This window comes from Nicotiana sylvestris, chromosome 8, assembly GCF_000393655.2.
Source record: "Nicotiana sylvestris chromosome 8, ASM39365v2, whole genome shotgun sequence".
Taxonomy (NCBI): domain Eukaryota; kingdom Viridiplantae; phylum Streptophyta; class Magnoliopsida; order Solanales; family Solanaceae; genus Nicotiana; species Nicotiana sylvestris.
Window position 1 is genome coordinate 111,222,024 of NC_091064.1, and position 22,779 is coordinate 111,244,802.

Sequence of the window (22,779 nt, forward strand, 5' to 3'; positions counted from 1 at the left end):
TCAAATCTTGAGGTAAAGATGTTACGCTTTTGTGCTTAGTCTATTTTAAATACTTTTGGTGTGATGAGTTAGGAGAATTGTTTAAAAAGGTCGTGTCTATAAAAAAAAGTGTAAGGCTTTTGTGCTTAGTCTATTTTAAATACTCTTGGTGTGATGAGTTAGGATAATTGTTTAAAAAGGCCGTATCTATAAAAGAAAAGTGTAGTTTGATTGCTCGAGGACGAGCAATGGTTTAAGTGTGGGGTATTGATGATAGGCTATAATTACGTATTTTAGTCGATTATTGCACTCTAATTTACTGCACTTTAGTTGAGTTTGCGCTTTAATCGCTAGTATTTTGCACTAATTATTGTTTTATGCCTTGTAGGTGTGATTCCGAGCTATACAGATGTTATGGAATGAATTTAAGTGGTTTGGAGCTTTGAAGTCTAAGTAAGAGCTCAAGTAATTAAGCCGGGATCGCGTTCAGGGATCAACGGATGATAAAACAACAAAACGAAAACTCGAAGAGGCATATTGCGCACTGTCTAGTAAAATAGACATAACTTTTTGCTCAGAACTCCATTTGGGCTCTATAATATATTGCTGAAAGATAACTCAAAGGGCTACAATATTCATGTTTTACGTTTTTCCAAATTCCAAACGGAACAGGGTGGAAAAACGCGATTACGGTAGGACCGCAGCAGAACCGCGGCAGAAGGCAGTCGCGGACAAATGAAGAATCTGAGAGGGTGTTTGGCCGCGGTTCCAAGGATGCATAAATTTCAGGGACCAAAGTGCAAAACATGGGATTTTAAGCCCTAAACCCTATATTAAACCAAGGAAGTCGGCCAAGAAAAGAAATTGGACATATTTTTGACATAGATTTGATCTAAGGAGGCAGAGACACAATAGGAGCAAGGCTTGAGAATTCTTCTACAAGTTTTTTCTTTCCTCTTCCTATTTTTCATTATTGGTTATGACTTTTAGTATTGTAGTTTTGCATACTATTATGAATAGCTAATTTGTTATCTAGGGTTTTGATGGAACCTTTTGTAGGATAAATTCTTGTTATATTTTTATATAATTGAGCCGTAGTATAATCTCTATTTGTTCAACTACGTTCTTATTGTAGTTAATTGAAGAGCTCTCAATTAGTTGTGCCTATTTACTATGCATAACTCGAGAGAGAGTGCATATTTAGGTAATTGTTGAATAACACCACTCCCAAAGTATATGAGGGATCAATAACCGAGGGTTTAAAGGTGGGATTAGGGATAACGAAGCCTTGGGTGCGATCTGAAGTGAGCTGTATCAAAAGCCAGCTAGCGTAGCTCGGGAGAGTGCGTCTAGTAAATTTTCGTGATTACTCAGGAGAGATTTACGGTAATAAGAGTGTTCATGATCGTTAGAGAATACTTAGGCGAAATTATAGAAGACATAGCGGGAAGAATTCCGACAATTGGGGAAATCATAACTCTAGACCTCCTTAATCTTGTCTCTAACCCTTAGTATATTTAGTTGTTAATTTAGTATTTTAATTTGTTAGTTAATTAGTTAAACACAAGAATCTAAATATCTATAAGTTAGGAATTGTTCAAGCTTGTCTTCTTGGTGATAGTGAACAGTTGTAGCTAAGCCTTAGTTCTCTGTGGGATTCGACTCCGGACTTGTAAACCGGATTATATTTGCAACGACCGCATTGTCCTTTTTATAAGGCATAGTTGGGCGTGATCAGTGCTATTTTAAACCCATATTGTCAAAATGATAAAGTGTCGCCAATTAATTAGAGCTTTATATACTTATATGGATATTGGCCCAACTGAAACTCCTGATATTGACACTTGTATTTTTGAGCTACACACACATTTACAAACTTTATATAATTATTATGCTAACATTGTTGATGCTTCTTCGGTTGTAGATGCAAATATTCCTTCAACTAATCCTTCAACATCTAGAACAACTATGGATGATGATGATTGTGTTCAAGATTATCAGATTTGGTCTACACTAGGAGAGCATCAACAAACCAGTAGCAGGAATATTGATGAACTACAATTCTACTTGCAAAAGTCACCAGAGCCCCTCACAAAGGATTTTCTACCATTGAGTTGGTGGAGGAGCAACTCAAATCAATTTCCTGTTCTTTCGGCTATGGCTCGAGACGTGCTAAATGTGCCAATTTCAACAGTCGCATCAGAGAGCGCATTTAGCCAAGCAAGGCAGCAGCTAGGAGATACCCGTCTTTCATTGGGCAGCAACGCTTTGGAAATTCTAGTGTGCTTCAGAGATTGGAGAAGATAAGAACGGCGAAATCAAGGGCGTGACGAGGTAGACGAAGAGGAGGACCAAGAAATTGGAGATATAATGGTTTATGGTTCCGATTCAACCAATCCCGGAAATCAAGAACCTCATGTTGACATGGAAGAACTTACAAAAATGATGCAAAACATGTGATGTACTATTTCTTATTTTTTATAATTATTGTAAAGTTTTAAGTTTTAATTTGCAAGGTCAAAAAAAAAATCAAAAAAGAACTTGCAAATTAATTTGAAATATTAAAAATATAAATGAAAGCCTTCGGAGTTTGTTCCTTATATTTGCCTATTTTTCTTATACTCTTATTAAATAATTTTGTAGCCACTTACTTTCTAATTTCAATTTTATAATTATAAAATACAAATTTCAAATTTAACACTTTAAACATCAAAATTTAATTCTAACCCTTAAAAGTTTGCAAATACTTAACTATCAATAACATTGAATAAGAAAAATAAAATTAAAATTAAAAAATATATATATATATTTGAGCCCGGCCCGCCCGAGCTCGAGCCGTGTGAGCCCTAACCCGTACTGGCCCACGAAAACCCGAAAAATCCCAGCCCTATAACAGCCCGTTATCCCCAGCTCGCTAACAGCCCGCCCGCTAACCGAACGAGCTGGGGGTTTTCCCGTTCAACCCGTCCCAGCCCGCCCGATAAACACCCTTAGTTTTGGTTTCCACCAAAGGCCTTTCTTAAATTAATTTTTTTAATAATTGTTTTATCAATCAAATAGGTCATAACTTCTATTATTTTAAAATATTTACAAAAAAAAAAAAGCATAATAAATTTGGGTCAAACACCACCTAACTTTCGTGGGATAACTACAAGAATAATAGCCTGTTTGGCCAAGCTTCTTTTTAGCTAAAAGTGCTTCTTCTTTTTTTGCCAAAAACACTTTTGGCCAAAAATTGAGGTGTTTGGCCAAGCTTTTGGAAGGAAAAAAAATGCTTTTGAGGAAAAGCAGAACCAGTTTTGGAGAAACAGAAAAAAGTAGCTTCTCTCCAAAAGCATTTTTTTGAGAAGCACTTTTGAGAAAAATACACTTAGAAGCAGTTTTTTAAAGCTTGGCCAAACACTAATTGTTGCTCAGAAGTGTTTTTCAAACTAATTAGTCAAACACAAACTGCTTCTCACCAAAAGTACTTTTGAGAAAAAGACTTTTAAAAAAAAGCATTTCTCAAAATAAGTTGATTTTTGCAGCTTGGTCAAACGGGCTATAAAAGTAATAGATTTTTATTGTAAATCTTTGTCAATAACCCATAAAGATGTGGACGAATTATCAGACAATATGCACAAAATTAAAGATTTAACTTCTTTATTGTCAGTAGCCTTTTGTGGGCTGTGTTAGAGAGCCAAATATAATCTATAAAATATGATAATAAAAGAGACGAAAATTACCTCAAAAAAATCCGCGTGCAGATGTTTTGGATTGTAATGGTGTGAATACAACGAAACTGTTTATATAGAGGCAATATATGTGTTTCATTAAGCGTGGGATTGCTATGGATTTGGGACTCTAAGAGTATGTGGGATTCTATTATTGTTTTATATAATTTCCCACCAAGAATTAGTATAGTATTAGAACTTTACATTCGCTTATTAGTTTTGAAAGAATTCTATCATTATTTGGTATCAAATTCCTCGCTAAATATTAGGCAAATTATTGTTAGATTACTATTTTATCCAATATAGAATTATCTTTGTAATAAAATATTTAAGAGTATAAAAATCGATTAATATTTTAAAAATATTTTAGCCGTTCAACATTTAGCATGAAATATTTGTGTTTTTATAATAATATAGATAGATATAGATATAGATAGAGATAGATATAGATATAGATATCGATAAATATTATGCATACGACTGAACCAAGAACCTGCTATGGACATGGACCTCACATAATAAGCATTAGTCCAAACCAAATTTTTGACCCCACTAATCTTGCTAGTAAGGGACCCAACTTCAACGGTCCAACCTACACGCCACTTTGTAGTTTGTATAGATTATCGCAATAGAATATTACGTTATTTCCTATGCTCATACTTCACTATATATATAGCAACCCTCATCTTCGACACAATCACAATCACAATCACACAAATTCTTCTTCTCCAATTCTCTTGCGTAGTTATCAAGCAAATTAGATCAGACATGGGTTTGAAGGTAAAATGTCTTTAAATCCTTTATATTCCGTTTTCCACTTTTATTTTAATTGGTTTGCTATTTTCGTGGTTTGATAGATCTGTAGTTTTGTTGGTCAGTTATGCTATTCTTGTGAGTACGTCTTGTCAATTAAAAAGCCCCCGACATAATGATTGGACGGTAATTACATAGTTGAAATTTCAGTGGTTGGGTTGATCTGTTAATTGTCGTTCAAGAATTCTCGCTTAGCAGATCGGACACTGGTTCAGATTAAATACTAGTCTAGGGTGATGTATTTATGCTATACTATACTATCATTAATGCTAATGGTCAAGATTTAAGCACCTAATTAGATAAAAATAGTTGGATGCAATGGCAGATGAGCCGCGAATTGTCATAGGAATTTGTCCTCTACATGTTTGGCCTTCCATATATTGATGTATTGTCTCCGGCACAGTAGTAGTCCACAATTTCGATGATCTTTTGAAGATTTCATCTGATGAGAGTGTTTTTTCTTTTGGTTTTTGAGATAGTTGATATTATTGGCTATATATGGTGTATCTTTTGAAGCTTAAGTTGATGAGTAAAGCCAGGGAGCACCATTTAGCTAAATATGAATCATAAGGAACTATTAATTAATAGTAATGAACAAATTATTGTTTCTTGAATTTATATGATGCTACATGGACCTCCTTCTGTGTATAATTTAACAGAAGTTGAAGGCTTCCTCTTTACCATCCTATTTTATCAGATTGCCTAGTCTGGGTACTAGTTTACATTCAGTTGTCTAAAACCTATCATTTCCCCTCCGTGCTTCATTAAATCGGGTAAAGAAAATGGAAGAAAGGCTCAACTTATGTTCAGCCTGGCTTTGAATTCTTTCTGCTGTTCATGGCTAGTGGCTGTAATTTTGCCCGTCCTATTTATAAGTGGCTAGAAGAATTGTTGGTTGGCCAATTGCTTTCCACTAAAAGGATTCCTATTGCCACCAAGTATATAGGCTACTGAGAGCATTGGCGGAGCCACACGTATTCGAAGGGTGTCAAGTCACACCCCTTTCCCAGAAAATTACATTGGGTAGCTAGGTAAAAGATTTTTTTTTTCTATATACTATATATTGATTCCCCTTGACTTTTCCGTAGGTTTACTTCTTTATATTTTGATATCCCCCCCCCCCCCCAAATTCTGGGTGCGTACGCTAGCCAAAACTTCAGTAGTGAAAGATTGAAAGTTTAGAACTGGATTGTGGCCGAATGATAGGGTAACAGACGGAACAGAGCAGTAAACAAAAATATGAGTGTCATAAGAATTACTCATGTTATCTAAAAGGTTATTTCTGGTTCTTCATTGTGGTTTGTAAATAGTAGCATTTGAAGAACTGAACGATAAAACATAGATCACAGACTAATGTGCTCTAATTGTAACATGTTGGAAGCAAAAGATTGGCCAAGGGGGTCTTTACAATGTTGAGGAATGAATGTATTATTTGTGCCTCTCTTGACTAACATTTTGCAGATATTCTTTGGACTAACTATGAACTGACGCACCATATGAATTTAAACATATGTATTTGGATAGCAAACTCTTCGTAGATGCCGATAAAGCACTCAATTTGTATCATAGATTTCCATAAATTCGGTTTTGGCGTTGGAGCTGTTGTGTTTATATAGATTTTTTTTGTTAGTTGCGCTCTCATTTTATTGAACCACCAACTATGTGCTTCTCCACTATTAAGGTGGAGTTACGTCCTGATTTTATCATGAAGAAAGTATACCTGGAAGATAAAACTTTGAATCTACTGCTAGCCATACCTTTTGCTGAAACATTTGGGTTTCAGGAGGATTTTGAAGAGCACGCTGAGTTGGCTAAGACATTGCCAGAGAGTACTTCCAATGAGAACAAGCTTATTCTTTACGGGCTTTACAAGCAAGCAACTGTTGGCAATGTTGACACAAGTGAGTATTATGTATTGAGCATTTGCACTTATTGATCTTCATGTCTCAAGCTAGCTATGTGATGTTCTTACATGCATTGTGTATTGATGGGCAGGCCGTCCTGGTATGTTCAACATGAGGGACAGAGCAAAGTGGGATGCATGGAAGGCTGTTGAAGGTAGGTGATCTCTATAGTATTCATATTCACTACCTTCTTTCTTGCGAGACCTTGCTTTTCCCTTGAGGAAAAACACAAATAACGAGACTATATCTATGGCAGGAAAATCCAAGGACGAAGCTATGAACGACTACATCACCAAGGTGAAACAGTTGAAGGAAGAAGCTGCTTCAGCATAAGCTCTATCATCTTTTGTTGCTAAATTGTTGTTGGACTATGTAATCTTATTTACCAATGGCTTGCCTAATTCCGTGCTGCGAAAGAATGCTACTATTATTTATGTTTGAACCTTTTATCAATAAACCAAAAAAGAAGTTTGAACTTGGTTTCTTTATATTGGGGAATTGATAACTTGGTTGAAACCTGATTGAACTGCTCCTAAAATTTTCAGAGTAGCTATTACCCCTTGTTTGTTGGTTGCGGTTTATCCACTTGTTCTACTTCTTTATTCATTAAACTCATTTCTACCAGCTCCCAAGTTAATTCTTTAAATGTCAGACGATGAATAGTTCTATATTTTCAGTCATTGTTTACGAATATCTTCAAATTCATCTGTTATTTGGTTGTATAACCGCAAGGAACTCGTATGATGTCAAGAAAATTTTGAAGACCTATTTGAACATAAAACCATGTATCACAAAATTAGCCTTGCCAAAATGCAAACATCTTCAACTGACTCATTTTGAGGATTTGAAGACCTACACTCCAATATAAATGAAGACCTATTTGAACATAAAACCATGTACCACAGAATTAACCTTTGCCAAAATGCAAACATCTTCCAATTGAAGATTTTATTAAAAGCTTGTTGTTTCGTAGTCTATTAGATCATTACATTGGGAGATCAGAAAGGAAAACAGTGTAAGAATTGAACTCACTTATCAGTGTCACTAGTTGTCGGTAGTTCAGAAACTCCTATAAGTGCCACTAGCTGTTGGTAGTTCAGAGAGAATTGAACTACTATATTTATTTCTCTTTCCACAACCATTTAATGTTTGTCAGATTTCAGAAGACATTTATCCAGTTGCTTAGGACCATACCATCCCTTTCAAGCTAGAACAAGTATTTAAAGCCTCAATAGAAAGACCAGGACCAAGAAAAATAGTAGTAAATGATAAGCATCCACATCAGGAATAGTGACATCCATCAATAATTCTGTCAAAAATAAATCTTCATGCCATACTCTTTACTAGTTAGCATCAATAGTTTGGGCTCATTATGCACATTCAGTTGGAAAGAAGTCTGACCATTCTTGATATTTCTTGTTAACAGAAAGGAGCTATACACCATTTCAATAGGATGGATGACAAATTCATCACTATATTTTTGAATCATGATTTCATTTAAACTGTCAACACATGAACAACTATTGAACAAAAGGATATCTAGATATATAATAATCCCTTACACGAGCAGCACCATCGCGGGAAAGGATTCCCTCAAGATCCCCAATAATTCTTGCCAGCCATATCTCTAAATTCCGTTGGATTTCTTTTAAGTTGTTACGGATGGAGTCAAAGGATCGCTTAGTAGCTAGTTGGGCTTGACCTTCAAATTCATCCCCATAATAACTCTTTCCGCTGTCCGTTTGTAGCACCATTAGCTTCTGACCAGTTTCAGATGCACGCTGCTGAAGTCGAAATGCTTCAAGCAAAAATTCTGTCTGTCTTTGGGTCCGAAACTCAGGACTCAGATTGGGTTCACCAGGATCGCTGGCCTGCTGTTATGAGGATTATCGTTATCAGCAGTATGCTTATGTAAGGCCTAGTGTTGTGCGAGCTAAGAGTATAAACCGACATCTAAATATGCACATGTAATCAAGACTAGTTTATTCCCTTCTTTCAACAAGTCCAATAGATAAATCTTATTGATGCATGAGGTAATCCATTTCACCAAAAATAGAAGTGTTATACGTATTTCTTGATCTCTATTTCTTTGCAAGAAAGAAACACCATATTGTCCAATCTCAGAGAAACATAAGCATGCATGCAATAAGCTTTCAAATCGATGTACTAAAATTTTCAGCAATAAGCTTGCAATAATTACCATTCTTCTGCATAGATCATCGATCTTGCCAGCAAGAGCTTGGTATCTCTTGACCTGTTTTCGCGTTGATGATGGTACCTTAGATAGATCTGTCTTTCCAATCCTTTCCAAATTCAGTAGCTCCTGCTCAAGTAACTTTAATTTGGAGGAGACTCCTGTTGATTCACCATCTATCTTCCAAGGGGCCTCCCTTCTAAGAAAGCAAAAAGTGATCACCCTTGTTAGTTCCTACAACCTCAAATTGCAAATGTCAAACCATGTCATCTCTAAACACAGAATGTTTACCTTGCAACAAAATGCTTTAAATGGTGAAGTGAATCGGCAGAATCATACTGCATATCCTGCATTAAGAAAACACATTTTATTAAGACCCAATGATAATTCCCACCTAACTACCAAGCTGGTTATCTACTAAGATAGTGAAATGCTTCAATTTTCCTCAGGAACCAAATAAATGAAAAGCTCGCCAGTACCAGGGTTAAGAAAATCTAGATCTATAAAAGGGTTTCATTCTCAGGAAAGGAAGAAATGGCAGGCACAAATAGACTGTGTGATCTCTACCTAGTCCAGACTTGGCGCATTCACCTAGTATAGGTAAAAATGTTTCAGTAATTAGTTATGAATGGCAGCCCTGCAGAGTTAAAGTTTCATTTGAGGAACTAGTTTAAATCGATAACATATACTATTACATTACAAAAGATGACGTTGAAGTTAGACAGTTAGAGAGATAAAGTCCAGAGAGAGACGAGGGCAAGATACAGCTAGCAACAAGAAAAGGAAAGGACATCTTTCCATTGAGGTTGATGAATCTTAAACAGATATATAACAGATCAACTAGATGTTGACTGATAACAGCCCATTCTTTGCTGATATAAGGAGCCATTTTAACCAGATTACTGTTGAACTTGCAACCAAAGGGGATATATAATTGGATGTCATTACTTGGTGGGAGTTCGGTGTTCTATGCCAACAAGATAGTTTCTGGAGCTAATCTGTATACATTAATTTGAGCTTCCTATATAACAGCCTCATCGAAATACTTAACAAAGAGGGACCATTCTTGAAGCCAGAATTGCAAAACTCTAATAAGACAAAAAAAAGGTGAAAGAAGAAAAGTACGAAACAATGACCTAGTTTTCAAGCAGTGGTCCAAAACACCAGTATATGGTGAAAAAAATTAACAGTTAAGGTGAGTTTCATCTTTTGTAAAACAGAACCATATCCCGGGAAGTTTGAAGTTCAGTAGACACCAAGAAGATAAAGCCATTCAAAATTATGGATAACAATGACAGGAGTCTCAACAAAAAAGACAAAGCACAAGACAAGTAGGAGAGGTAACTGAGTACACTAAACTACAGATTTCATTAATAAGCATCTCAGAATGTAATCATCATATAATTCAATTTCAATTTGCCGCTGAAGTACTCTCCTGCATCAACTTTCATTTCAGCTTTTTTTATCATAAAAGATTAAACTATGAACAACGGAATGTTCCTCTGAAATTTTCAGGTATTTGAAAAAGGGTATAGAACTTCACCAAGAACTCTTTATTACTACTGCAACATTGGTCAATACTTCAGCCACATTCTTATAAAATTTCTTTAACTCAATTTTCTTCATCCCAACATACCTCTGGCTCATTTTGTTCATCATATATCTTATACAAAAACAAAAAAAAAGAAAACAAAAGGCATACCAGGTGGTAATCTAATCTAATCCTTTTAGTACCATCCTAGTCAAATAAAAGCACTTTTTTCCCCAAAGTATCACCATGGAAAACCAAATATAAGACAAACACAAAGGAGACAAACTTAGTCATATTTTTTTCTACATGAAGATCATTCTAGCAAGGACTTTGTGGTTTTTAACCACATTATGAAAGCACCATAACCCCAAATATAACTAACCAAAAATCTTCAAATGAATGAATCATACCTGCTGCCAAGGACTAGCTTTTTCAGCCCAAAACTTAGAAGCAGAATTCAAGTATTCTGAATTGAACCCATTACTCTGTCCATAAACACCACTCATTTGCTCAGAATTAGGAATCCCATTACTCAAGTAACACTCTTCCATCCCTACCCCTAAATCCATCCCTTCTGATATCCCAACTTTCCCAAACCTCAAACCCATTTCAGCATAGCAATCCCCAACACCCTCGCCAACATCTCCACTCGTACTATTTTCCATCTCACAACAACCCCTTCTACTCATGAAGTTCAACATTTCATCTCTTTCACTGATCTCCCTTTTCAGCTCCTCAATATTAGCCCTTAACTCACCTTCCACTTTCTCAAACTCCTCAACTCTTCCTCTTAACTTTTCAATCTCATCAGCACACTCATCAATCTGCTGCAAAAGCCTCTTCTCTTCTTGCTGCCAAGCATGTCTATGACTTGCAAAGATCTCCACAACTCTTGCATTTGCCTTTGAATCCTCTTTTCTACGAGAAAGTAACTGCTTTAGCTGCTCTTCTGTCTCAATGAGCTGAAAAGTTAGCTCCTTGCTACGGTTCTGAAGCCTTGGAATCAAAGAAATTGCATTCTTGGGTAAAAAACCAAGAAAGATTGTGAAACTGAGACCCAAATAGGAGGACAAGAACTTCTCCAAGTGTTTATTGTTGGGGTCTAAGGTGAAAGGGCAAATGGGTTTTTCTTGTTCTTGTTCTTGTTCATGTGCCGCCATTACTGCCGAGAAAGTTGTCTTCAGTGAGTGGGGGAGTTTTTGAGGTTGCTTTTTTGGGTTCACCTTTTCTGGTTTGGTTTTTGATGATTTCTACTCGAAAGTCCCTTTTGGTTTGAGCTCCCCACCATGTGACTTTTTGTAATTGTGGTCTCTTTGCTAGTTAGTCCTTTTCCTTGTTTTTGTAAATTTGTGATAAATGATTTTTGGGATTTAAGTGAAAAAGAAGAAAGTGGATGTTAAACTCTTCAAGAAACTCCAAACAATTGAAGTGACTTTTCATTTCCAAATATGTGGATTTAGAAATTTTCTTTCAGATAAAATGGCAATAAGTTCAATGGGATTTAAGTATTTATCTTCTTGATGGTAGCCCTTCTTTTGAAAAACGACGAGTTCAAAGAAATATAAGGTTCTAATTTTTGTTGGGATCAAAATAGCAGGGTGGATGAGCAAGTTAATAAAGTAGACCTTTGAGACAAAAAAAAATTATACGCTAAAATAGAATATTATAGAAATGTTTGATCAATTGACCTACATATAAAAACTAGTATAAAAATATAAAATCTATTGAGAGAAAAATCTCTCGTAAACGAGACTCTTTAATGATTACATTGCGGATGGTAACAAGAAAACGTCAATTTATAAAAGTACAAAACTTTTCTTCCACGAAAAGTATAAGACATATAAAAGAGATTTATTCCTTTTAGGAATATTTTTTCCTTCCTTCGAGAAAAAGAGTCCTAATAAATAAAAAATTTAGGGCAAAAACCTAACAATTTTGTATTTGAGAAGTTAGTTATATCAACTCATCCACTTCTCTTAATGTAACCTCACTATCCAAGAGGAAAAACTTGTATATAAGTTAAATATTGAACTTCTTATTATCATTTTAATTTGTGACTCTTAGGATCAAACGATTTTAAAAAGCAGTGAATTCTAATACGTTATTTATCGTATATAAGAGCATACATGTGTACTATCTACTAGCTGTCAAAAATGAAAGTTTAATCGTTGACGGGTTTGTTATCTCCTTTCTTCTTCTTCTTATCTTAAGAAAAAAGGGAAATTAAGAAAATCTCTCCCTTTAGAGTAAATTTCATTTAACTTTCTTAATCTTTTAGATTTGAGAAACAATATTCTGTTCGTACTTTGAATAGAACAGTGGATCCCCTCATCTAAAACCAACGATGAAAATTAGCTATTCATTGGATGTATTTTCAGAATGTAAAAATGCTCTTAATTATTACAGAGATTCTATACGTTTTTCTCATAAATTAAAAAGCGATATATAATACCTAACAACAATAACAACATACCCAGTAAAATTCCACTAGTGGGGTCTGGGGAGAGTAGATTGTACATCTTAGCCCTACCCCAAAAATGGTAGAGAAGTTGTTTCCGGGAGACTCTCGGCTCAATCAAGAGAGACAATAATATCAGAAAAGAAACAAAAGAAAAGACATGTAACAACAAAAGATGCCAGAAAGAAAATAATACAACGAATAAGTGAAAGGACAATAACACCAAACTATACAAAATAACAATGTGAACACAACATAGATTGCTAACAAACCTAAACAAAACTCTATCAGACTACCCGGTCAAAGAGGGAAGAACTCTCGACTACCCCTAGCCTACCACCCTAATGCTCGACCTCCACATGTTCTTATCAAGAGTCATGTCCTCGAAAATATGAAGTTGCGTCATATCTTGCATGATCACCTTGCCCCAATACTTCTTAGGCCGGCCTCTGCCTCTTCTCGTACCTGCCAAAGACAACCGCTCACACCTTCTAACCGGTGCATCTAGGCCTCCGCACGTATCCGAACCATCTAAGTCGCGCTTCCCCCATCTTGTCGTCCACGTGAGCCATGCTCACCCTCTCCCGAATATCTTCATTCCTAATCTTATCCAGCCTAGTGTGCACACATCCATCTCAACATCCTCATTTCTGCTACTTTCATCTTTTGTATATGTGAATTCTTGACTGGCCAACACTCAGCTCCACACAACATGGCCGGTCTAACCACCGCTCTATAGAACTTACCTTTGAGTTTCGGTGGCACATTCTTGTCATACAAGACTCTAGACGCTAACCTCTATTTCATCTACCCTACCCCAATACGGTGCGTAACATCCCCGTCGATCTCCCCATCTCCCTGGATAATTGACCTTAAGTACTTAAAACTTTCTCTCTTGAGGATGACTTGTGAGTCAACTCTGACTTCCAAATCCGCTTCCCCCGTCACGTCACTGAACTTACATTCCACATATTTCATATTAGTCCTACTCAACTTGAAACCTTTAGACTCCAAGGCCTGCCTCCATACCTCCAATCTCCCATTAATGCCGCCTGACGTCTCATCAATCAGAACTATATCACCGGCGAACAACATACACCATGACACCTCTCCTTGGATACGGTGTGTCAGTGCTTCCATCGCCAGAGCAAATAAGAACGGGCTGAGCACAGATCCTTGATGTAACCTCATAACAACCGAAAAAGGCTCTGAGTCACCTCCCACAGTCCTAACCCGAGTCATAGCTCCATCATACATATCATTTATCGTCCTCATGTAAGCCACCGGCACACCTTTCACCTCCAGGCACCTCCAAAGGACGTCCCTAGGGACCTTGTCATATACCTTCTCTAGGTCAATAAACACCATATGCAAATCCCTCTTCCTATCCCTGTATAGTTCCACCAACCTCCTAATGAGGTTCCGTAGTAGAACGACCCTAATAATATTATATAGATATGAGAAATTTTCATCTAAGTATAAAATTCTAGATAAAAACGATTTATTCATCTTTTGCATGAAATAATAAAATTTCATTAAATCAATATTTTTAGATGGTTCTGAAATTAGTGAAATATCATATCACCTATAAATTGTATTAGTAACATTCAGGATTGTTTCTTTTTATTTTTAAAATAACCATCCATGAGATATTTACAATCAATCCTTTTGAATGTATACGAAATGACATGAAAATATAAAAAATGCTTTACACAAAATTGACTAGGTAAAGTAAAATTTGAAAACGAACAATAACACAAATAACAAACGAATGGACATACTTAAAATTTGAAACTCTACATGAAAAAAATCTCATGAAGCAAAATGAGGCTTTGAAAATCGAAAAAAAAAAAGCCAAAGAAGAAAAAAGAGAGATGTGATAATGTAATTTCTATTAAAAAAAAACTACTACGAGCACTTAATTTCACTTATTGAAAATGAATACTCTATTTATAATTCATACTAATTTAGGGTTATTTATGACCTTAACAATGACATTTCATGCGGCCTTTGACTTTGAGGTGAAGGGATTATCTAAGTGAAGTGGTGTTATTTTCCTAAATCAAAAGTTAATGGGGTTAAACGGAGTTTACTCTTCATTTTATGTTGAAATTCTAATCAATCAAAATAAAAGATGAAATTGTGCCCTTCTTATCTTTTAGTAATATGTATAACAAGACAGCAGGAAAATAAATTGCACCAAATGTTTAGTTTTAAAAAATAACTAGTGATAAATAGGTCCTTCTGACATATAGCCAGTGTGGCCAAGCTTCTAAAATCAACTTATTTTTGAGAAGTGCTTTTCTCAAAAGTACTTTTAAAAAAAGTGCTTTTGGTGAGAAGTAGTTTGTGTTTGACTAATTAATTAAAAAAGCACGTTTGAGCAGTAATTAGTGTTGGCCAAACTTTTGAAATCTGCTTCTAAGTGTGTTTTTCTCAAAAGTGCTTCTCAAAAAAGTGCTTTTGGAGAGAAACTACTTTTTTTTTACTTCTCAAAAACTGCTTCTGTTTCTCCTTAAAAGCGTTTTTTTTCTTTCCAAAAGCTTGGCCAAACACCTTAATTTTTGGTCAAAAGTGCTTTTGGCCAAAAAAAACTTGGCCAAACAAGCTAATAATTTCATGCGTAAGATGTTGATGTAATAATAAATTAATAATGTCAAATGTGCTATGTAATGCTTAAATTATAAATGCATATACAACAACAACAACAACAATAACGACCCAGTATAATCTCACAAGTGGGGTCTGGGAAGGGTAATATGTACGCAGACCTTACCCCTACCCCGATGGATAGAGAGGCTGTTTCCAAGAGACCCTCGGCTCAAAAAAGCAACAGGAGCCAGGGTATATAAATGCATATAGTGACAGGGTATTTAACAAAAAGCACAATGAATTTTCAATGTTAAATTTTTTTATGCAAATCAAGCTAAAATCGTGAAAATTGTTAGTATCTTAGGTTTATATATATATATATAAACCAAAGGTATGCATAATTCTTATTTCCAAAAATCCCACGACTGTGAATATATCCATACCTCCCTAGAGATACTATTTTGACTACAGAATGGATCTTAAGTGTGTAACAGAGTTAAAAGGATCAACGGTCATTTTAGCATTAAATAATTGGTTCTTGTTTGCTTTAGGTATAGGCAATTTGGAATCAGAATCAACAGATTGTGCAGAGGACTCTGCACACCACTTTTACATAAAGCTTTCAGATCTTTAACGGGCTCTATTAACCATTTCATAATGCAATCAACCATTTAAAAGAAAGGAAAAAAATAGCTGATTTTAGAAGCTTGGCTAAATAGGCTATAAATTAGAGTAGGGTTCCTCAACAAAAACGGTACTAAATCAACAACTCGAAATACAGTGTCATGAATCTACTAGCCTATTTGGTTGTGCTTCTAAAATCAGCTTATTTTAAAAATTACTTTTTTTAAATGTGTTTTTCAAAAAAATATTTTTGGTGAAAACAGTTTGTGTTTGACTAATTAATTTAAAAATACTCTTAAACAATAATTAGTATTTACCAAGCTCTTGAAAAATGGTTTTCAATGTATTTTTTTTCAAAAAATACTTTTAAAAAAAACATTTTTGAAGAGAAGCTAACTTTTTCTATTTCTCAAATAATGCTTATACTTATACTCAAAAGCACTTGAGAAAAAAAGTGCCAAAATTAATTTTGAGCGACTTGATGAATTTTTTGGGTCAAGTGTCCGTAGAAATAAAAGTTTCAATTTCTGGAAATGGTAGAAACACTTCCTGAAGAAGTTTTCTCACATTTGGTCCAAAACAAAGAAAGTTTAGCAAAAAATTAGGCATGAGCGAAAGGGACTAAAGATAGAAAAGTTTTTTTGTTTTACTTAGAAATTCGGGCAAAGCAGAACCCTCGACACTAGTGGCTACGCCATACTCTGATCCTTAGTTTAAAGGAAAACCTATACATAAGAGTTATTCTACTCCATATTCATGCAATTCTCCACTCCCTTTTTCCATTTGCCTTAGTGACAGATCAATTTTAGATGCTGTCAATCAAATATTAAAAGGGTTGTCGGTATACATCAAAATTTTAAGGGATCAAGCCAAATTCTAAATTAAAAATACTACAGGACTCTTGAAATCCTAGGAGTCTATCAAGATTTCTTGGAGGTTACTCTACCCTAAACCTTAACTCACACCGATATAAAGGGATATTTATTCCCTTGAAGAGGTGTTTCAAAATCCCATAATTTTTTGGGATATTCACAAAGAGATCAAAATATGGCTGGATACTTCTTGACAATTAAATAGTTCAAGAAGCTGGAGATCAAATACATCCCCAGGAGGTCTGCATCATCCTACATTCAAGAAATATGCGGTTTCAGCCCTCGAATCACGGAAATAATCAGGAGAGAAGAATCAAGGAAGAAACAGAATTGTACTCATAATTGATTAGTAAAAATATTTTTCTCTTATTTTGTGATTGAAGTTTATTTTTCATATGTTGAAAATTAGTTGCAAACAAATTGGCACGCCAGTGGGACTAGTTCTGCCCTTCATCTTCTTCCTGTAAATCGAAAACTCCAAGTTTCAAAACCATTTATTGCAATGGTAGAGTACTTCAAGTCTCGTCTTAAAGTTTCGGCAAGCCTACACCCTGATAAACCTTGAAGTAGGAGGCATTTGAGGACATCGAAATTTTAAGGGATCAAGCCAAATCCTAAAGTAAAGATACTACAGGATTCTTGAAATCCTATGAGTCTATTAGGGTTTCTTGCAGGTTACTCTATCCTTAACCCTAACTCACACATATATAAAGGGATACATATTCCTTTGAAAAGGTGTGATGACCCAAGAGGTCATCACTTATTTTTTTAAATGAATTCTGCTTCTGAGGCTTTAAAAACCTCTTTTAGCATCACCTCGATTTGCGTGCATAGTTTGGGCGCGTAGCCAGAAAGCTTATATGTGAAAATCTGTGAAAAATGATAAATTTTGACTATAAAATGAATTAATTTGACTTCGGTCAACATTTTGGGTAAACGGACTCGGACCCATGATTTGACGATCCCGGAGGGTCCGTAGGAAAATATGGGACTTGGGCGTGTGCGGAATCGAATTCCGAGGTCCCAAGCCTGAGAAATGAATTTTTAAAGAAAATTATTTTCTGAAATTGTTTAAAGGATTTGTTGATATTCTCTTATTCGCGTTCGCGGGAGGACCCTCGCGAACGCGATGTGTTATTCATGCTGAAGGAAAATTCCTTCTACGCGAACGCATAACCCAGGTCGCGAACGCGAAGCTTTGGGGGGTCTTCCCTTCACGAACGCGGGCCTAGTAACGCGAACGCGAAGCTTTATGAGCCTGGGCAGGGGGATGGGTATTATACCTACGCGAACGCGAGGGCTCGAGGAGTTAGTGCTTCGAGATCGCGAGCCCACTTACGCGAACGCGAAGGTCTCTTAGGCCTGACTCATCGCGAACACGATGAGCCTGTCGCGAATGGGAAGACCATATTCGCACAGTTATTTTAAGTTTCAAAAACAGAATGCATTACGGGATTTCCACTATTTTTCATGAACTTCGTCTTCTCCACACCTCTTGGGCGATTTTTGAAGAGGAACTTCACCATAGCTCGTCACTACCTCGCCGGGGTTAGGCCAGGTACATACCAACACATGGGGTCGGTTGTGCTGATGCTACACTCTGCACTATGTACAGATTCCGGAGTGGCTTTTGGACAGTAGCACTTGGGAAGCCTGCCTTTAGTCCAGTCAGAGATCCCGAGGTAGTCCTGCAAGCGTCCGCAGGCCCGACATTCTCTTCTACTTTATTTTGTACTCTGTTTTCACTAGATTTCGAGACAGCTTGTATTTCTTTCAGACATTTGTATGTAGTACTCTTAGACAGTCCGTGAATATTGTGACACCAGATTCCGGATAGAGGAGTATATTGACATTGTAGTACTGGCTTGGTTATATTTAGTTGTTTAAGTCTTCCTCTTGTTCTGTTTATCGTTAATCTTTAAATGTTGATTACCTATTAATTCAAAATTGTAAAAAGGATTAAAATAAAAGAGTTAGAATTTCTATATTTCGCGGCTTGCCTAGCTTCTACGAGTAGGCGCCATCATGACTCCCGAGGGTGGGAAATCCGGGTCGTGACAAGTTGATATCAGAGCTCTAGGTTACACAGGTCTCACAATTCATGGACAAGCTTAGTGGAGTCTGAGAGATCGGTACGGAGACGTTTGTATTTATCCCCCAAAGGCTACAAAGTTAGGAAAAACTTCACATTTGTTCTTTCTTGTCGTGTTTGATTTCTCAATGCTAATTGAATTTCTACTCTATTCTTTCACTGATGGCGAGAACATGCGCTTCCTCATCCACCGATCAGCAGCCCGAGCCCCCAGCAGCAGCTTCCACAAGAGGCAGAGGGCGAGGCCGAGATCGTGCTAGAGGCCGAGGCAGGGGCAGAGCTCAGCCTAGAGCAGCAGCACCAGCGGCGGAGCCTCATGTTGATTTTGATGGTGAGGTTCCGGCCCCAGCAGTTCGATGGGCCCATCTCAGGTCCTAGAGGGGTTTATTGCTACCCCAGTTCTTCAGGATGCTCTGGTCCGTCTAGTGGGCCTTATGGAGAGTGTCACCCGGGCAGGCTTGCTTCCTGTAGCACTAGCCGTCTCTCATGCCGGGTTTACCCCGTTTAGAGTGGAGAGGGACTCCTGGTCATTCTACCCGTAGTGATATCTCTTATGTGAAGGCTCGGCGTATGGTCGAGAAGTGGTGTTTGGCCTATTTGGCATATGTTCGTGATTTTAGTGCTGAGGTTTCTTCTATTGATTCTATGCCCGTTGTTCGTGAGTTTCCTGAGGTATTCCCTTCAGACCTGCCGTGTATGCCAACCGATAGGGATATTGATTTTTGCATTGATTTGGCTCCAGGCACTCAGCCCATTTCTATCACACTGTATCGTATGACCCCGCCTGAGTTGAAAGAGTTGAAGGAGCAGTTGCAAGACTTGCTTGAGAAGGGTTTCATTAGGCCGAGTGTTTCGCCTTGGGGTGCTTCGGTGTTGTTTGTTAAGAAGAAGGATGGGTCGATGAGAATGTGCATTGATTACCGGCAGTTGAACAAGGTTACAATCAAGAATAAGTATCCATTGCCGAGGATTGATGATTTGTTTGATCAGCTTCGGGGTGCCAAGGTATTTTCGAAGATTGACTTGAGATCTGGCTACCATCAGTTGAGGATTAGGGCATCTAATGTCCCTAAGATAGCTTTCCGCATTCGGTACGGGCATTATGAGTTCTTGGTTATGTCGTCATTTGGGTTGACAAATGCCCCAACAGCTTTTATGGATTTAATGAACCGAGTGTTCAGGCCTTACTTAGATTCGTTCGTGATAGTCTTCATTGATGATATTTTGATATATTCCCACAGCCGGGAGGAGCATAAGCAGCATCTTAGAGTGGTTCTTTAGACTTTGAGGGATAGTCAGTTATATGCTAAGTTCTCAAAGTGTGAATTCTGGTTGAGTTCAATTGCATTCCTGGGTCATGTTGTATCGGCAGAGGGTATTCAGGTTGATTCGAAGAAGATTGAGGCAGTCAAGAACTGCCCTAGACCAGCATCAACTACAGAGATTCAGAGTTTCTTGGGATTGGCAGGTTACTATCGTCGGTTCGTGGAGGGATTTTCATCTATCACAGCCCCGATGACTAGGTTGACCCAGAAGGGTGCCCAGTTCAGATGGTCGGACGAGTGTGAGGCGAGCTTTCAGAAGCTCAAGACAGCTCTGACTATGGCATCTGTGTTGGTTTTTCCCACAGGTTCAGGGCCTTATACAGTTTATTGTGATGCATCTCGTATTGGGCTTGGTGCAGTATTGATGCAGGATAGCAAGGTCATTGCCTATATTTTGTGGTAGTTGAAGATTCATGAGAAGAACTATTCGGTTCATGATTTGGAGTTGGCAGCCATTGTTCACACGTTGAAGATTTTGAGGCATTATATGTATGGCGTGGCATGTGAGGTGTTCACGGATCACAAAAGTCTTCAGTATTTATTCAAGCAAAAGGAGTTGAATTTGAGGCAAATGAGGTGGTTGGAGTTGTTGAAGGATTATGATATCACCATCCTATATCATCCGGGAAAGGCCAATGGGGTGGCCGATGCTTTGAGTAGGAAATCAGCCAGTATGGGCAGTCTTGCTTATATTCTGATCGGTGAGAGACCGCTTGCTTTAGATGTTCAGGCTTTGGCCAATCAGTTTGTGAGGTTGGATGTTTCTGAGCCCAGCCGTGTGTTAGCTTGCACAGTCGCTCGTTCTTCATTATTGGAGCATATCCGTGATCGATAATATGATGATCCCCATTTGTGTGTCCTTAGAGACATGGTGCAGCACGGAGGTGCCAAGCAGGTTACCTTAGGTGATGATGGGGTTTTGAGATTGCAGGGTCGAGTTTGTGTGCCTGATATGGATGGGCTTCGAGAGTTGATTTTAGAGGAGGCCTATAGTTCCCGGTACTCTATTCATCCGGGCGCCGTGAAAACGTATCAGGATTTGCGGCAGCATTATTGGTGGCGGAGAATAAAGAAGGATATCGTTGCATATGTGGCTCGATGTTTGAATTGTCAACAGGTTAAGTACGAGCATCAGAGGCCCGGTGGTTCATTTCAGAGGATTGAGTTTCCCGAGTGGAAGTGGGGGCGGATCACTATATTGATAGACTGACCAAGTTAGCGTATTTCATTCCTGTGGTAGTCTCTTATTCATCTGAGAGGTTAGCTGAGATCTATATCCGGGAGATTGTTCGCCTTCATGGTGTGCCCGTGTCTATCATTTTGGACCGAGGTATGCAGTTTACCTCACGTTTCTAGAAGGCAGTTCAGCGAGAGTTGGGCACACAGGTTGAGTTGAGCACAACGTTTCATCCTCAGACAGACGGGCAGTCCGAGGGGACTATTCAGATTTTGGAGGATATGCTTCGAGCTTGTGTCATTGACTTTGAAGGCTCGTGGGATCAGTTTTTGCCTTCAGTAGAGTTTGCCTACAATAACAGCTACTAGTCGAGTATCCATATGGATCCTTATGAGGCTTTATATGGTAGGCAGTGTTGGTCTCCGATTGGACAGTTTGAGTCGGGGGAGGCTCGGTTGTTGGGTACGGATCTGGTTCAGGAGGCCTTGGACAAAGTCATGATTATTCAGGATAGGCTTCGTACAGCTCAGTCAAAGCAAAAGAGTTATGCCGACCGCAAGGTTCGAAATTTGGCTTTCATGGTCGGTGAGCAGGTATTGCTTCGAGTGTTGCCTATGAAGGGCGTGATGAGGTTTGGGAAGAAGAGCAAGCTTAGCCTTAGGTTCATTGGTCCATTTGAGATTCTTGATCGAGTGAGAGAGGTGGCTTATAGACTTGCATTATCGCCGAGCTTATCAGTCGTGCATCTAGTGTTTCATGTGTCCATGCTTCGAAAGTATCACGGCGATCCCTCCCACGTGTTAGATTTCAGCAATGTCCAGTTGGACAAGGACTTGTCTTATGAGGAGGAGCCGGTAGCTATCCTAGACTGGCAGGTTTGTCAGTTGAGATCGAAGAGTTTACCCTCTGTTCATGTTCAGTGGAGAGGTCAGCCTCCTAAGGCATCGACCTGGGAGTCCGAGTCTGATATGCGGAGCCGTTATCCCATCTTTTCCTCGACTCAGGTACTTCCTTCTTCTGTCCGTTCGAGGACGAACGGTTGTTTTAGAGGTGGAGAATGTAATGACCCAAGAGGCCATCACTTGTTTTCTAAAAAGAATTCTGCATTCCGAGGCTTTAAAAACCTCTTTAAGCATCACCTTGATTTGCGTGCACAGTTCGGGCGCGTAGCCGGAAAGCTTATATGTGAAAATCTCTGAAAAATAATAATTTTTGACTATAAAATGAATTAATTTGACTTCGATCAACGTTTTAGGTAAACGGACCCAGACCCATGATTTGACGGTCCCGGAGGGTCCGTAAGAAAATATGGGACTTGGATGTGTGCCCGGAATCGAATTCCGAGGTCCCAAGCCCGAGAAATGAATTTTTAAAGAAAATTATTTTCTGAAATTGTTTAAAGGATTTGGAAATGAATTTTGATTAGAACATGTTGGTATTGGGTCCGTATTTTGGTTTCGGTGCCCGATACATGTCTTATATATGATTTAAGATAATTCTGTGAA

The 22,779-nt window shown here is 37.8% G+C and overlaps 2 protein-coding genes across 3 annotated transcripts; one reads left to right on the forward strand and one right to left on the reverse strand.

Annotated features, from left to right (window-relative positions):
* The first annotated feature begins 4,198 nt into the window (after positions 1–4,198).
* LOC104247876 (acyl-CoA-binding protein) lies at positions 4,199–6,897 on the forward strand. The gene is made up of 4 exons (XM_009804013.2): positions 4,199–4,472; positions 6,289–6,406; positions 6,501–6,563; positions 6,666–6,897. The coding sequence occupies exons 1-4, from the start codon at positions 4,461–4,463 to the stop codon at positions 6,740–6,742; spliced, it is 270 nt and encodes an 89-aa protein (XP_009802315.1). The 5' UTR covers positions 4,199–4,460; the 3' UTR covers positions 6,743–6,897.
* An 896-nt stretch (positions 6,898–7,793) lies between these two features.
* On the reverse strand, positions 7,794–11,426 carry LOC104247877 (uncharacterized). Of its 2 annotated transcripts, none has more exons than XM_009804015.2 (4): positions 10,545–11,426; positions 8,895–8,950; positions 8,610–8,802; positions 7,794–8,280 (listed from the first exon to the last, which is right to left on the reverse strand). In XM_009804015.2, exons 1-4 carry the CDS (start codon positions 11,292–11,294, stop codon positions 7,930–7,932), a joined length of 1,350 nt encoding a protein of 449 aa, XP_009802317.1. In that variant the 5' UTR covers positions 11,295–11,426; the 3' UTR covers positions 7,794–7,929. The 2 variants fall into 2 exon arrangements, with proteins under 2 accessions (XP_009802317.1, XP_009802316.1); XM_009804014.2 differs by having other exon boundaries at positions 7,794–8,283; positions 10,545–11,424.
* Between the last annotated feature and the right edge of the window lie 11,353 nt (positions 11,427–22,779).